Here is a 13,860-nt window from a genome sequence, read left to right on the forward strand (position 1 = left end):
TCCTGCCTGGGTTGGGAAATGAGATCCTCTGGATCTCAGCCTCCCGAGTAGCCAGGATGACAAGTGTGGGATGAGAGGGGTGAACGACTGGCTTAAGGTGTCTAGTCCTTCAGAATTTCCACCTACTCCTCCTCTAGAAGCTACCACCTAGACACCCCTCTACTTCCCTCAGGGACAGCAAAGGGAGGCTCAGAATTTGGGTGGGGCCATAGGGATTAAAGGGCCCCCTCACATCACTAGCCCTCTCTAAGCTCCCATCTGCCTCCTCCTGATTGCCTGGTCTTCCAGGCCAGATCAGACCCACAAGGAGTTCTGGGGCCTGCCCTATATCCTCCTGCCCCACCCAACCTGTACCTGAGGATTTCTGGGGCCAGCTGCTCCATGTCCTGGTGGAAGACATTGGGAGGGTTGCTGGTAACTGGATCCAGGGGTGCCCAGGGCAAAAGGAGTATCCAGCTCCCCTCTGTCAAAGGAGACACAAAGCACAGATGCATCTACTAAGTGCTTCAGGGCATACCCATCAACCTGTCACAAAGGTCCCTGGGAGAACTGTTTTATGGTGACAGCCCTGGGGCCTGACATCGGGACCCCCGGCGCTGTCCCCGACTTTCTTTGTCTTCAGGGGAGGGCTCTTCCACCTGAGCCACAGTGCCACTTCCAGCTTTTTCTGTGTATGCAGGACCTAGGAATCCAACCTGTGCTTTCCTGCGAGCTTGATGAGCCCTTTACCTCTAAGACACAATTCCAGCCCTAGATAGCTGTTCTTCTATGATCCCTTAGACCTGTATAGGGACAGTCTGGCACATCTATACCAAGTCACACATCTATACCGAGTCTCTCACCAGCAGCCCTGGCTGGAAATGAACATGCTCTGCTGTGTTGTCCATCATATTCAGCACCTTTGCTCTCTGTGCTTCTTGTCAGATCCTCCTACTTAAGCAAGACCCCCTTTTCAAGTGCTGCCTCCAAGAAGACCATTCCGATCACCTTGGTAGAGCTGGAGCCTCTCCATTCTGCAGGCTGCCAGCCTTGTAAGGCTCTGTCTTCCAGCCAATGTGGGTTGACAGTGCACAAAGGGAAAGGCCTGGATTCCACCCCCGGATTTCTGAAGGCCCTGATACACCACCCAGGGACAGGTTTTGTATCACACTCCATGAGAGGGGACTCGAGGCCCAGGCAATCTGTGGGCAACAAGATGGGGCCATTTCTTTGTGTGGGCTTGAACTGAGGATCTGGGAGCTGTCTCTCTGAGTTTTATTGTTCAAGGCTGATGCTCTACCACTTGAGCCACAGCTCCACTTCTAGCTTTTTGGTGGTTCCATGGAGAGTAGAGTCTCACGGGCTTTCCAGCTTATGGCTGGATTCAAGCTGTGATCCTCAGATCTCAGCCTCCGGAGTAGCCAGGATGACAGGCATGAGCCTGAGCCTCAGGTGATGGGCACCAATGGCTTTTTTTTTGCTCCTATTTATCTCCTGTCAACTAGCAAGCCCAATTTAAAATAATCAGTTACAGGGGATCAAAATTCTCTCCTAGGTCAGTTAATCCAAGGAGATAAAGTGTCTTTGGAAAAGGCTAGTCTGAGTTGGCTTAGGGGTGTTTGTGTGTTCGTGTGTGTGTGTGTGTGTGTGTGTGTGTGTGTAAAGTGTCTGGGATACCTACCCTCATCTCTGAGGTGCCTCATCCTCCCAGCAGGGAGTGCATCCAGGATCCTGACCCCAAGGAAGGTGGGGGGGTACCTAAGGTCACATCAAGGGGGATGATCCAAATTCTGTCTGGCAGCCTAAGCCTGGACAGATAAAGGAGAGAAGGAGAGGTTTAGGGGAATATCAAGGGAAGCCCCTTACCTTTGGCTACAAGTACCAGCAGAAGACAGTATCCATCTTTCTTGGTCGTCAGATAAAAGGTGCACACTGTTCACTTATTTTATGATTGTGTTAGTCCTAGGACTTGGATTCAAGGCCTGGGTATTATCCCTGAGCATCTTTTGTTCAAGGCTGAGGCTCTACCACTTGAGCCACAGCACATCTGGCTTAAGTGTGGGTTTGGAGAGGGAGGTGGTTTATGGGAGATAAGAATCTCACAGACTTTCCTGCCTGGGCTGTTCTGAGTCACAACCATCAGACTTCAGCCTCCCAAAGAGCCAGGATGATAAGTGGGAGCCATGAGCTCCTGACTGCCACCATCCATTTATAATCCCTTAGGCCCAGGGCCAGGCTACCCACACTACACCTCCTTGTTGGGAGAAGGAAGCAGACATGAGTGGGTTTGATACTTCAACAGCCTACCTATCTTTGAGCATTGTTCTGGGTCAGTCTGATGGAGGCTTCATCCTTATCCACAGCAATGACTTGGCTCTGTCACAAGAACAAATGTGCCCCCGGGAGGTGTCAGGTCTGGGGTCTTTCCTCTGAACCCCGCCCCCCTAACCAAAACGACACTCCCCAGCAAAGGGTAGTACACATGGAGTGTTTTTATTGTCTTATAGCCAGGGTCTTGTCAGATAGGTGGAGGTATAGGTCAGAGGCCCAGGATTGTGCTGGGCAGGGGGAAAAGGCGACACCTTCTCATCCACTTTCCTTCAACGGTGTAGCAGAGGGATGTGGGGAAGGACTCATGGGATGGACAAAGAATAACCGTCATGGTCTAGCCGTAGCATGGAGGGGCTTACGTCATGAAGCTGGTTCAACAAGCTGAGCAAAACTGCTCCTGAATCACAGCCCACCTCCAGAATGAGAGGGTCACTGTGGGTTCCAGCCACATGGGGATGCTGGACTACCTCCTCCAGCACCCATTCTACCAGTTCCCTAGAGAGACAAAGTGAGAGGGAGAGAGAGAGAGAAGGAGAGGGAGGGGGGAAAGGGAAGAGAGATGGAGAGAGAGAGAGGACCAGAATTACACTTAAGCCAGGTGCTTAGTGGCTCAGGCCTATAATCCTAACTACACAGGAGGCTGAGATGTGAAGATCATGGCTCATAGCTGGACCTGGCAGGAAGATCTGTGAGACACTTATCCTCAAAGAACCAACAGAAAAATGGAAGTGATGCGGTGGCTCACGTGGTAGAGTGCTAGCCTTGATCTGAGGAGCTCAGGTACAGTATCCAGATCCAGAATTCAAACCCCACAAATGATAAGAAGTGTACTTCCCACCACAAGAAGTGGACTGAATAACACCCACTGTCCTAGGAAGCATGGCAGAGAAATCAGGCTGAGCTTCCTGTTAGCTGGGGGTCATGAGTAGTTCACCTGGTTTCACCATGACTCATTTTCCCCAGCTGGAAGACTGAATACAGTGAAGAATCCCCTTCCTCATGGGAATAGGGTAATGATGAAAGACAGACAGGTTTTGTTTCATATTCCCACACCTGTTGCACTATTAAAAACAGACCCCATCTGAGCCCTTTCTGGTAACTGCCTGACATATAATCACAGAATTGTTGAGAACTGTATCTGACACCTGCTCCCTCTGTGCCTGGCACTGCTCCAAAGATCCCTCTGTAATAGTCCCTTATTTCCTCACAACTGTCCCATGAGGAGACTGAGGTCCGATGGTCGACATCCAACCCAGAGCTTCACCTGTGGTCAAAAATTGGCTGCCGTGAATTAAGAGTTTGGGACAATCCATCTAAAATGATGACTGAGCGGGATACTAAATGTCTACCACCACCACCACCCCCACACACACAGACACATACACACAAACACACCTTCACCGTCCTTTGCAGGCAAAGATGTTTTACTTTCTTTCTTTTTGTTGGTTGTGGGGCTTGAACTCTGGGCCTGGGTGCTATCCATGAGCTCTTCGGCTCAAGTCCAGCACTCTACTACTTGAGCCACAGCACCACTTCCGGTTTTCTGGTGATTTATTGGAGAGAAGAGTCTGAGGGTCTTTCCTGCCCAAGCTGGCTTTCACCCGTGATTCTAAGATTCAGCTCCTGAGTACTTAGGATGACACCCATGAACCACTGATACCCGGCCAAAGATGCTTTTCCATGCCTGTCATCCTATCCCCTCAGGAGACTGAGGTCTAACGACTGCAATTGAATGCCACTCTTGGCAGCAAAGTCATTGAGAACTCTTATCTCGAATTAAACACCCAAAAACATTGCAAGTGGAGCTATGGCTCAAATGGTAGAGTGCTAGCTTTGAACATGAAACAAGGGATGGGACCAAGGCCCTAGTTTTAAGCTTTTTCGAGCATAGATCCACCCAAAAAAGGGAAGCAGGTGAGCACAGGGGAGCTCAAACCTCACACATAATACTCCAGACTCACAGAATAGACCCCATCCTGCTCTGAGTCTCTAGATTCTACGTCCTAGGTCATGGCAGTCTTAGATGGGACTGACCATGCACCAACTCCGGACATTCAAGTACAATCTCATACTGAGAATCCGGTGACCTCATCAAGGACTCAAGATCTCTCACTGTCCTGCCTTGACACTAGGCAGACAGGTGAGATCAAGTTATCCAACCAAAGGATATGGGAATGAATGAATTTCTCAGCCAAGGGATGCAGACTGGAGGGCTCTAGGTCCCTCTCTCTTGGGAAGGAGAAAAGGGCTGATCCATCTCTAATATTCCTGATTTGAGTATCCTCAAAGAAACAACCCTGCTCAGAGCCCAGTGCCTATGGTTTTCTCAAAAGCCTCGACCATCAGTCCACCCTCTCTAAAGCCCACATCTGCCATCTAGACTAAAGGCTGAGCCAGCAAGGAGACCCACCTCTACCTCTGAGAAAGGCAGTCACAGGGCCCAAAGTCCCCTAGAGGAAGTCTCAGAGCAACACTGGTCTGAATCCTGCCCTCATTCCCTGGCTGTCCTGTGCCAGTGGCCTGGTTTCCTCTGTCTCTAGTCGAGGAATGAACACTGGGGGTGTCATCTTCAGATTGAGCCAGCAAAAGTCCCAGTCCCCAAGGATGTACTGCACAGGCATCCTGCAGTGGACGACAGCGAGGTGGTCAACGGTGAACCCAGAGTGCCAGGACTTTTAATAGCCATGTGGCTGGGTTGAAGGCTCTATCACTGATGGTCTAGGTTGTTAGGTGATGTCATGGCTTCAATGGCCTGACACACCTGATCTGGGATCATCCTCCCTCTTCATCTTTCTGCTTATCCCTTGAAACCCCCTTTTGGACACTCCCTCACCCTATCCTCCCTAGCCTTTGGACACTTTCTTCTTATCTGGCCAGAAAATAAACTCGGTGAGCCAGGGGAGATTGAAACTCCGTGACCCACACTGAACCCTAGGGTCTACCAGAGGCTGTTTCCCTCTGCAGTCAGCGACCACTCAGATCTTGGATGTCATGAAGTTACTGAGGGGACAGTGGCTTGGTCCTACATACTTGCTTTAGGCTCTGAAACTGTCCCCACTGAGATTGTGAATGGTTGACTCCCTTGATCCAGGAACTCCAAACCAAGGCCTGCATGATCACTTCTTCTTCCTTTCCTCCTTTTCTCCCTCCCTCTTTCCCTCCTCTCTATCTCTTTCCTCTCTTTGCGTCACTCCTGGGCCTTAAAATCAGAGCCTGGGTGCTGTCCCTGAGCCTTTTTACTCAAGGCCAACAGTCTATGGCTTGAGCCACTCATCCACTTCTGGCATTTTATTTTTGGTAGTTAGTTGGAGATAAGAGTCTGATAGGCTTTCCTGCCTGGGCCTTAAGCCTCAATCCTCCCATCTCAGCCTCCTAAGTATCTAGGATGACAGGAGAGAAGCAATGGTTACCAGCTCAAACCAAGATTTCTTCATGTGCTGTGGAACCAGCACTGGAACCTTTCATTGTGTATGACCCGCCTCCCTCCCCCCGAGCTTGGCACACAATGTAACAGTTTGTTGAATAAATAAATGAGCATCTGTCTATGACAATACTACAGAAAAATCCCATCTAATTCAGGTAAGCATCCTGGGTGGAGGCAAAGCCTGATGTAGCTCTCCAATGGTTCTCCCTCCTCCCTCTTCAAACCCTCCTGGTGCCACTGCACTTAACTGTTTTGGTTCCAAGGACGTGAGCCATGATGTCCTCACTGGATTCCAGGACCTCTGGGATGCCTATCTTCTCAAAGATCTCTGTCCAGCCACTGACCAGCTCTGTGGCACTCCATTCCCCACTCAAGTTTGAACAAGGTTGTAGTGAGGTGAATGACAGGGTCAAGGGGCCTCCTCCCCACTCCCTGGGGCAGACAGGATGGGCCACTATATCCGGCCCCCAATTTTCATGTTGCAGAGAAAGGATCCTTGAGGCATCCCAGGTCTCTGAAACTCCCAGATTCCAGTGCAGGTGCTCGGAATTGTCTCTGCTCACAGCTGGCAGACTGCGGATGGCAAGGTCATAATCTCTGCTCCCCAAGACATCCTCAACTATGGTGGTCACCCTAGAGAGAGCCAGAGGAGATTCAGCAGCTGCCAGAGAAAGGCAGTCAAGGCACGACATTCGTAGCAGGAAACCATCTGGCTTGAGAACTCTGCCTGTGCTGCTTTGAACGTCATTGTTTGGTGGCTGAAATGGTCTGTCTAATTTGACACCGAATCCCAGATGTTTCTGGAAATTTCGAGCTTCAAGAAAAAACCCTGGAAAAGCTGGCATTTCACTTGTCCCAATCAAATTTAATGGGTTCCAAAATCAGTAGTCCCCTTTTCCTTCCAGACAGCCTACAGCAGGTTACAGAAAATGGCATTCAGAGAGCCTTAGCTAACTGCCATGTCCTGATACCAAGCAGGCTCCAGCAGGGGGAACACACTTGCCTACCATTGCCCAGCTCAGGAGGGACACAGATTGGAGTCTGCAGGACTCCAGGGAGGACTGCCCACCAGTGCACTGCCCTGGGAGGAAATCCATGCCACCATTGGGGGCCCGGAGCCCCCTGCTCAAATGCCCATGGACACCGTCAATGCCCTGGGTAAGATTCCCCTCTCATCCTCGGTCGTGGTGAACCATCTGCCATGTCACACCATTCATCAATTCCCAGACCCTCCTAGCTTCACAGCCTCTGTCCTACACCCCCTATCTCATTCCCTAATTATGTTTGGCAGACACATTCCCAACTTTGAATTAGCTACAACTATACACATGAGAGCAGACTGTCTGGCTGGAAGAGTGGGGCTGTGGTCACAGTAGCCTCATGAGCCTTCTGGCTAAAGACAGAAGGGAAGGTATCCACGCTAGTCTGTGGTTCACACAGGCCTCCTAGGGGAGACCCACGCAGGGCCAGCAGTTACTGTGGGCTGCAGGAAAGGGGAAGAAAGTGGTGGGAAGGAAAATCTAATGAAACCTTCTCTAAAGGAGCCATGACACTGTGAAAGAGAAAACAAAAATTGTGGCTGGGCTCATACTGGGCATTAATGAAAAAAGAACAACAAATACACACATGAACACAAATAAAATGCTTTTGCTCGGGCTAGGAAGGTGGCTCAGTGGTAGAGCGCTTGCCTTGCATGCACGAGGCCCTTATCTCGATTCCTCAGCACCAGGTAAGCAAAAAGAAAAAAGTCGGAAGTGGCACTGTGGCTCAAGTGGTAGCGTGCTAGCCTTGAGCTGAAGAGCTGAGGGACAGCACAAAGGCCCAGAGTTCAGACCCCACAACCGGACCCCCCTCCCAAAAAATGCTTTTGATCTTTTTAGACATGCTGACTGTACAATGAGAAAGGTGATCTCTCTCTCTCTCTCTCTCTCTCTATCTCTCTATTTCTCTCTCATACACACCTAAACACACAGACCCAGAGCAGTGCCTCTCCTGAATTTGTTGGTCTCTCATCTGGGCAATGTACCTGCTCAAGCACAGGGGTTCCCTTGTCAGAACCAGGGGCAACCACCCAAGGGGAACAATGCTCTAATAATGTAGAACCACCCTACCTCCCCCTTTCTCCAGGGCCAGACCCTTCCCTTTGGAAACAACCAGCCTTGACTCCCCATTCACCAAAACCCTAGGCTAGGACTCTGGGTGAAGGAGTCCCAAGACATGTGGCTCCTCAGAGCCTGGACAGAAAACAAAGCAGGGGGTCATGGTGCCTCCAAAGAGGTGTCTGACCTGGGGTGGGGGCGTTGTTGGGGACTTTGATGAGGTCCTAAAGGCTATATACATGGATGGACTCCCTACTTCCAGCCTACATACTTCGGGGCGACTTGGCAGATTCTTGGGGAGGACAAGGGGACCAGATGGACTGGGAGCACTAGCAGAAGCTGGCAGAACTGGGAAATGTGATCACCCAGTCAGAACTGTTGAATGCTGGGGTTGAAGGTACAGGCCGGTTGTATGTGTGTCGGAGGGGGTGTGTTTTTCTCCCAAATACCCACCATCTATCTGACTCCAGTGCCCTCACCTCTCTAGTGGGCTCTTCTGGGAATGTCCTCAGGTGAAAGGGTGACTGAGCACAGAAGACAAGGGCTCACACAGCAAGGGGGTCTATATTCTGCATCCAACACCCCCCTGCCCAGCAAAAGGGAAAAGAACCGAGAAGGCAGGTGTGGAGGTGCAGCTCCCCACCTCTGACTAAAGCCACCAGGGAGAGGAAGGGTGCAGATGCACAGCTGTGTGGCTCCCACTGCTCCAGGCCAGGGGCTCTGTGGTGCCCCCACCTCCCCATCCCTGCAGCTCCCCTTTTCCTGGAACACTGGCCACTAGGGATGAGGGTGGGATCCCTGGGTGTACACCCACCTCCACCCCCGACCCCTGAGGTGCATTTGTGGCAGAGCCAGGACAGACTGTCGGGATGGGGGGGGTGGGGAGGCGCAGGCAGGAAGGAAGGGGAAGGGGGAGGCAAGAGGCAAGAGGCAAGGGTCCGGGTCCGCGAGGGTCCGGAGGAAGGGTAGAGTTGGGGACGGGGTTTACGGGGCAGGGGGGGGGCATGGAGTGCGGGAGCACAGGTCGGCAACTCACGTAAACTGCTGGGAGAAGCTGTAGGCTGCTACTCCGGGTGGGCACCTGGAGTCTGAAGACCGAAGGCCTGAACCAAGTCAGGCCCCAAGCAGGCCAGGGGTGCACCAGCTCCGCCAGTTGACAGCTAGAGGCTCCGCGGGTCCAAGCCAGTAGCGCCATGTTTGAAATGCAGCGCGGGCGCATGGTGGAGCTGCGCACAGCCTCTGCTCCTCCTCAGCCACCACCGCAGCCTCAGTGGCCTCCTAACCTGTGGCAGCCGCCATCTCAGCAGCCACTGCCTCTGCCGTGCTCCCCACTCCGGGACCTCAGACTCAGGGCCACCATGGCTGAGTGCCTAAGAGGGGCTGTGTGTGGCTATGAGCCTGCCATGCAGGCTCCGCATGCTCTGTGCTCCCGGCCAGGACCCACACTATGATCAGAGCAGCCGCCGGCCACTGAAGCCGTTTCCATGGGTGCTAGTGCTCCTGCTAGTGCTTGTGCTCGCTCTTCTCCCAGCTCTCTCTGGGCCCCACATTCCTCTCCTGGGCCACCCCACCCCTTCTGCACACACACCCCTGCCCCCTTGGGCTCCTGGCCATTGCTGCCACCATAGTGCGCTCCTGGGTCCCGCTCCATCCTCCCTTGGGCCCTAGCCCCCACCCATGGCCACAATTGCAGCCCTAACTGGGCCCTGAGGCTTCTAGACCATGGCAATTGCACCCTTACCTCAGCTCAGCACTACCCCCCACCCCCAGTACTGGCCCAGGTGATCGAATCTCCCCTCAGCCCCACCGCTGAAGGAGACTCTCCTCCATCCCCCTCCACTCCACACACCAAGCAGGTGCATGGTGACACTCGTGTGTGTATGTGTGTTTGTGTTTGTGTGTGTATGTTGGGGATAACCATCTCTGAAGAACTCAGAACATAGCACCCTTTGGAATGACTCAACACACAGCACTCTTCCAAAATCAGCACAAAGCACCCTGTGTAAATGACTCAGCACACAGCTCCCTTTGAAGGACTCAGCATGTAGTATGCTGGGTAGAGTACTCAGCACAAAGCACCCTTTGAAGGAGGGAGTCCATAGCTCCCAGTTTAAAGGATTCAGTGCATGGCACGCTTTGAAAAACTCAGCACATAACACTCTTTCCTAGGGACTCATCACACCCTGTGTAGAAGCACACTGTGTAAAACACCCAGTGCACAGCATCCTTCAAAAAACTCAGCACACAGAACAATTTTGAAGGATTCAGCACATACCACACTGTGGAAGCACTCAGCACACAGCACCATTTGAAAGACAGTACAGAGCACCCTGTGTAAAGGACTCGGCATACAGCACTCAAAAAACACCTCATCCCTCTCTTCCCAAGGGCTCAGCACATAGCAGGACCCTTTGGGATGCATTAGCACACCACACTTTTCGAAGGATTCAGCATACAGTATGTTGTGTAATGGACTCAGCATACAGCACCCTTTGAAAAACCCATGACTGCCCACTCTTCTCAGGGACTCAGCACATAGCACCCTTTGGGATGACTTACCAAACAACACCTTTTTGAGGACTCAGCACAAAACCCCCATGTGGGAAGGACCCAGCAAATAGCGCCCTGTGAAGGACTCAGCACATAGCTGTATGTCACAAATTCAGCTGTCATTAGAATTAAGGTACTTTCTTCAGTATCACCATTCTTCAGAAACACTGCACAAATCCTACTAGTTCACATTTAGACAACCTGTGTTTTATGGGGGAAGGCCAGCTAGGGGTCTTGAATTGAAAGCTTGGGGGCCCTGTCTCTGAGCACTTTGGTTAAATGCTAGAGCTCTACCACATGGAGGCACAGATCCAATTTCGTTTTTTTTTTGGGGGGGGTTTCTTTCACATGTTTTATGGTGATAAGTAAGGAAAAGTTGGGGTATCCGTGGGCAAAGGCTCTTAGTCAACCTGGAGCTGACCTTTCCCTTCCTTGTGTCCCTGGAAAGCTGGGCCTCCTGGAGCTCTCTTGGCCTAGAGTTGAACAGACCTGCTCTGGCATCAGAAATCAGGGTGAGCAAAAGTCAGCTTGGCTCTGGTCACTTCCCCAAATTGAACTCTAGAGGATAATGGCATGGGGCCGCATGTTCCGCGTGTAGCCACCAGGGGGCAGGAGTAGCCCACCATAGGGATAGTACTTGGGAGTTGTGTTTACTCTTGCTTCCCTGGGGCACCCATTATGATTCAAAGCCACCCTGGAGAGGAAAGTCCTTGAGACTCTTTCCTACAATTAACCATCCAAAAGCAAGTGGGGCTGTGGCTCAAGTGGGAAAGCACTATCCTTGAGCATGAAAACTCAGGGATAGAGCCTAGGCCCTGAGTCCACACACACACACACACACACACACATACACACACACACACCACATGCATGCAAAATCAGAGATTTCTACACTGCAGTCCTTGGGTATTCTCTACTTTTTCCACAATAAGCCTGGTGGCTGCTGGCCTAGGTGTTTGGTACATACAACATCACTTGGCATCTTCAATTTTGGGGGAATAGAATGGCTAGAAGGTCAACCTTCCCCCATCCCAGCTCCTTGATTGGGTCATGGTCTATCCAGGCCCTTTGGGGCTCCTTTACAGACTCACCAAGATGCCTTCAAAAGGCATCACATACTGGGCACTGGTCGCTCATGCCTGTCATTCTAGCTACTCAGGAAGTTGAGATCTGGAGGATCATGGTGCCAAGGCAGTCTGGGCAGGACAGTGTATGAGACTCTTATCAATGAACCATCAGAAAAAAAAGTGGCATTGTGGCTCAAGTGGTAGTGTGCCAGCCTTGAGAAAAAGAGCTCAAGGACAGCGCTCACAGCCAACAACAACAAGGAGAGGCATTGCATGCTGTCTTTGGGATTGGCATGGGCCAAATATAATTGGAATTAATTATAATTGGAATTAATCAAGTCCTCTAAGACAAAGAAGTACCTCCTTTAGTCCTGTGCTCCTCCATCTCCTCTCACCCCCTGGCATTGTCCATGCTTTGTGTCAGCATTGGTTTGGCTGGATGGAAGGGCTCCAAGGAAGATCCCAGAGCAATCTCCCCACCTCCTTCTGCCCTGCTCACCCTGCTGCTTCTACTCTTTGCCATAGACCTTCTTCCTGGAATCCATCCATGAGGTAACCAACATAGTGGTGAGTGATGGGTCTGGCCTAACTAGGGGCAGTCAGAGGTGGAAGTAGGTCTGGGACTAGAAGCTTCCACCTTGGGTGTAGGCTGAGGCCATGGCGGACCTTTATTTCTTCCTGAGCCTTGCAGTGGTGGGGAGACAGTGTAGACTTCACATTGAGACAGGTAAGATCGGAATCTGGAGAACTACTTGTGTGGGTGAGGATGTGGGACTCAGGGGGCCAGTTTTTGGTACTCTCTTGGGCATCCCCTCTCCTTCTCTCATCCCTCAATGGTAGAAGAGAAACTTCAACTAAGGGTGTGGGGAGAGTGGTAAGGGGAATATTTTGGTGTGAACCAGACTTGTGCTTCATATTCATCCTAGCCCCTACTTCCTATTTATCTGAGGAATGGTCATATGGGTTTGGGAGGGGGAAAAATCATCCTAGCTGAGAATGTGGCTTAGTGGTAGAGTGTTCACCTAGCATGCCTGAAGCCCTGGGTTCTATTCCACACAGAAAAAGTGTAAGGGAAGGTGGGAGCAGCCTTGATCAAAAAGAGCTCAGGGACAGTGGCTAGGCATGGGTTCAAGCCCCAAGGCTGGAAGAACAAATCTTTGTTTTTAGGCCTTTCTTTTGCTTTGAAAACAATTTATTCTTTTTGATAAGCATAACATGGGTCTCTTTCCTGGCCACCAATGGACCCTTAGATGTCCCTTGAGTTTGGGCCAACTCCCTGCAGCCTCTGCCCTACCCTACCCTCAGTTTATCCTTCCTGTTGCCCGGCAGATGGAGGCCTGAGAGAAAGCCACTTGGTCACCTACTTCTGGTGGCTGCCAAGGCTTTTGAGAGTCAGTATGTCACATAGAGAGTCATCATCTGCATCAGTCTACAGGAGAAAGTGAGGGAGCACTCCTCCCCTGAGCCTGGGAGCTGTGGGCTGATCTAGATGGGGGCATCTAGGGTAGGACATGGTCCTTGGGGGAGTCCTCTGGCAGTTTCCATGCTGTCTTCAAGTTGCAATTCTTCAAAACCTTTTTGCTCCTACCTCATTTTACCCACCACAGGCCCTGAGGTGTCTGAAGCAGTGGTGGTGGTGGAGGGCTCAGCTTGTGCTGGCATCTGGAGACTGCTGTCTGTGCCTTCCCTTGTGAGGAGTGACAGCAGCTCCCACAGCACTCTCCTCTTCTCCAGCATCTCCTAGGACAGCGAGTGCATGCACTGGGCTTTGTCCCAACACAGCTCATTCAGGACCAACATCTGCTCTTTACACACCATGAGGGACTCCTCGATAGTTCGGATGTGTGCTGACAGCTGGCAGCATCAATGGGGAAGCTCACCTGCTGGACTCTGGAAGTCCACCTCATCAGGCAGGTCATGGATGAAGCAGATTTTTTTTTCAGATGCCCATGTGTCCCACTTCCCATCTCCACGCATTCTGTGGTGGCAGTTCATGGGGCTGAGGTCCTGTGGCTCCAGCTCAGTCTGGCACTGAGCTGCTGGGTCGGCCAGGGGGCAACTGCAACTGGCCCGCCATTCTTGTGGCAGGAGTTTCCCCCTGTGGATCTCATTCTCCAAGAGTACTCTCAGAGCCATGTCACTCTTGGTCTGGGGAACATCTCCATCCTCTGTGATGGTCACATCGCAATGGAGGCGGTTGCAGAGAATCGCCTCCTTATCTTTTGTTTCTGCAGGGCTCATGCCTTCACCTTGCACAGGGAAAGCCAGGAAGCTCAGCTGGGCCTGCAGGCACTCCTCCTGTGATCTGGTGGCTTCCAGGCACTTGAGAGTGTCCTGCCACTTTGTGGACACCACCTGGTCCCTCCAGTTTGTTGAGCCCTTCACTTGCTTCAGCTTCTCCAGCAGCTGG

General features: G+C 51.7%; 1 protein-coding gene across 1 annotated transcript; it reads right to left on the reverse strand.

Moving 5' to 3' along the window:
- Positions 1 to 354: 354 nt before the first annotated feature.
- Positions 355 to 13,691, reverse strand: LOC106002698 (hemK methyltransferase family member 1-like; the record flags this gene model as incomplete). The annotated part of the gene is made up of 7 exons (XM_013037529.1): positions 13,331 to 13,691; positions 8,870 to 8,921; positions 5,978 to 6,367; positions 2,670 to 2,805; positions 2,293 to 2,355; positions 1,738 to 1,789; positions 355 to 463 (listed from the first exon to the last, which is right to left on the reverse strand). Coding segments are annotated over exons 1-7 (1,163 nt in total), but the record flags the coding sequence as incomplete, so codon positions are not given.
- Positions 13,692 to 13,860: the final 169 nt, after the last annotated feature.

Source organism: Dipodomys ordii, unplaced genomic scaffold (assembly GCF_000151885.1).
Source record: "Dipodomys ordii isolate 6190 unplaced genomic scaffold, Dord_2.0 Scaffold1000000248, whole genome shotgun sequence".
In the NCBI taxonomy this organism is placed as follows: domain Eukaryota; kingdom Metazoa; phylum Chordata; class Mammalia; order Rodentia; family Heteromyidae; genus Dipodomys; species Dipodomys ordii.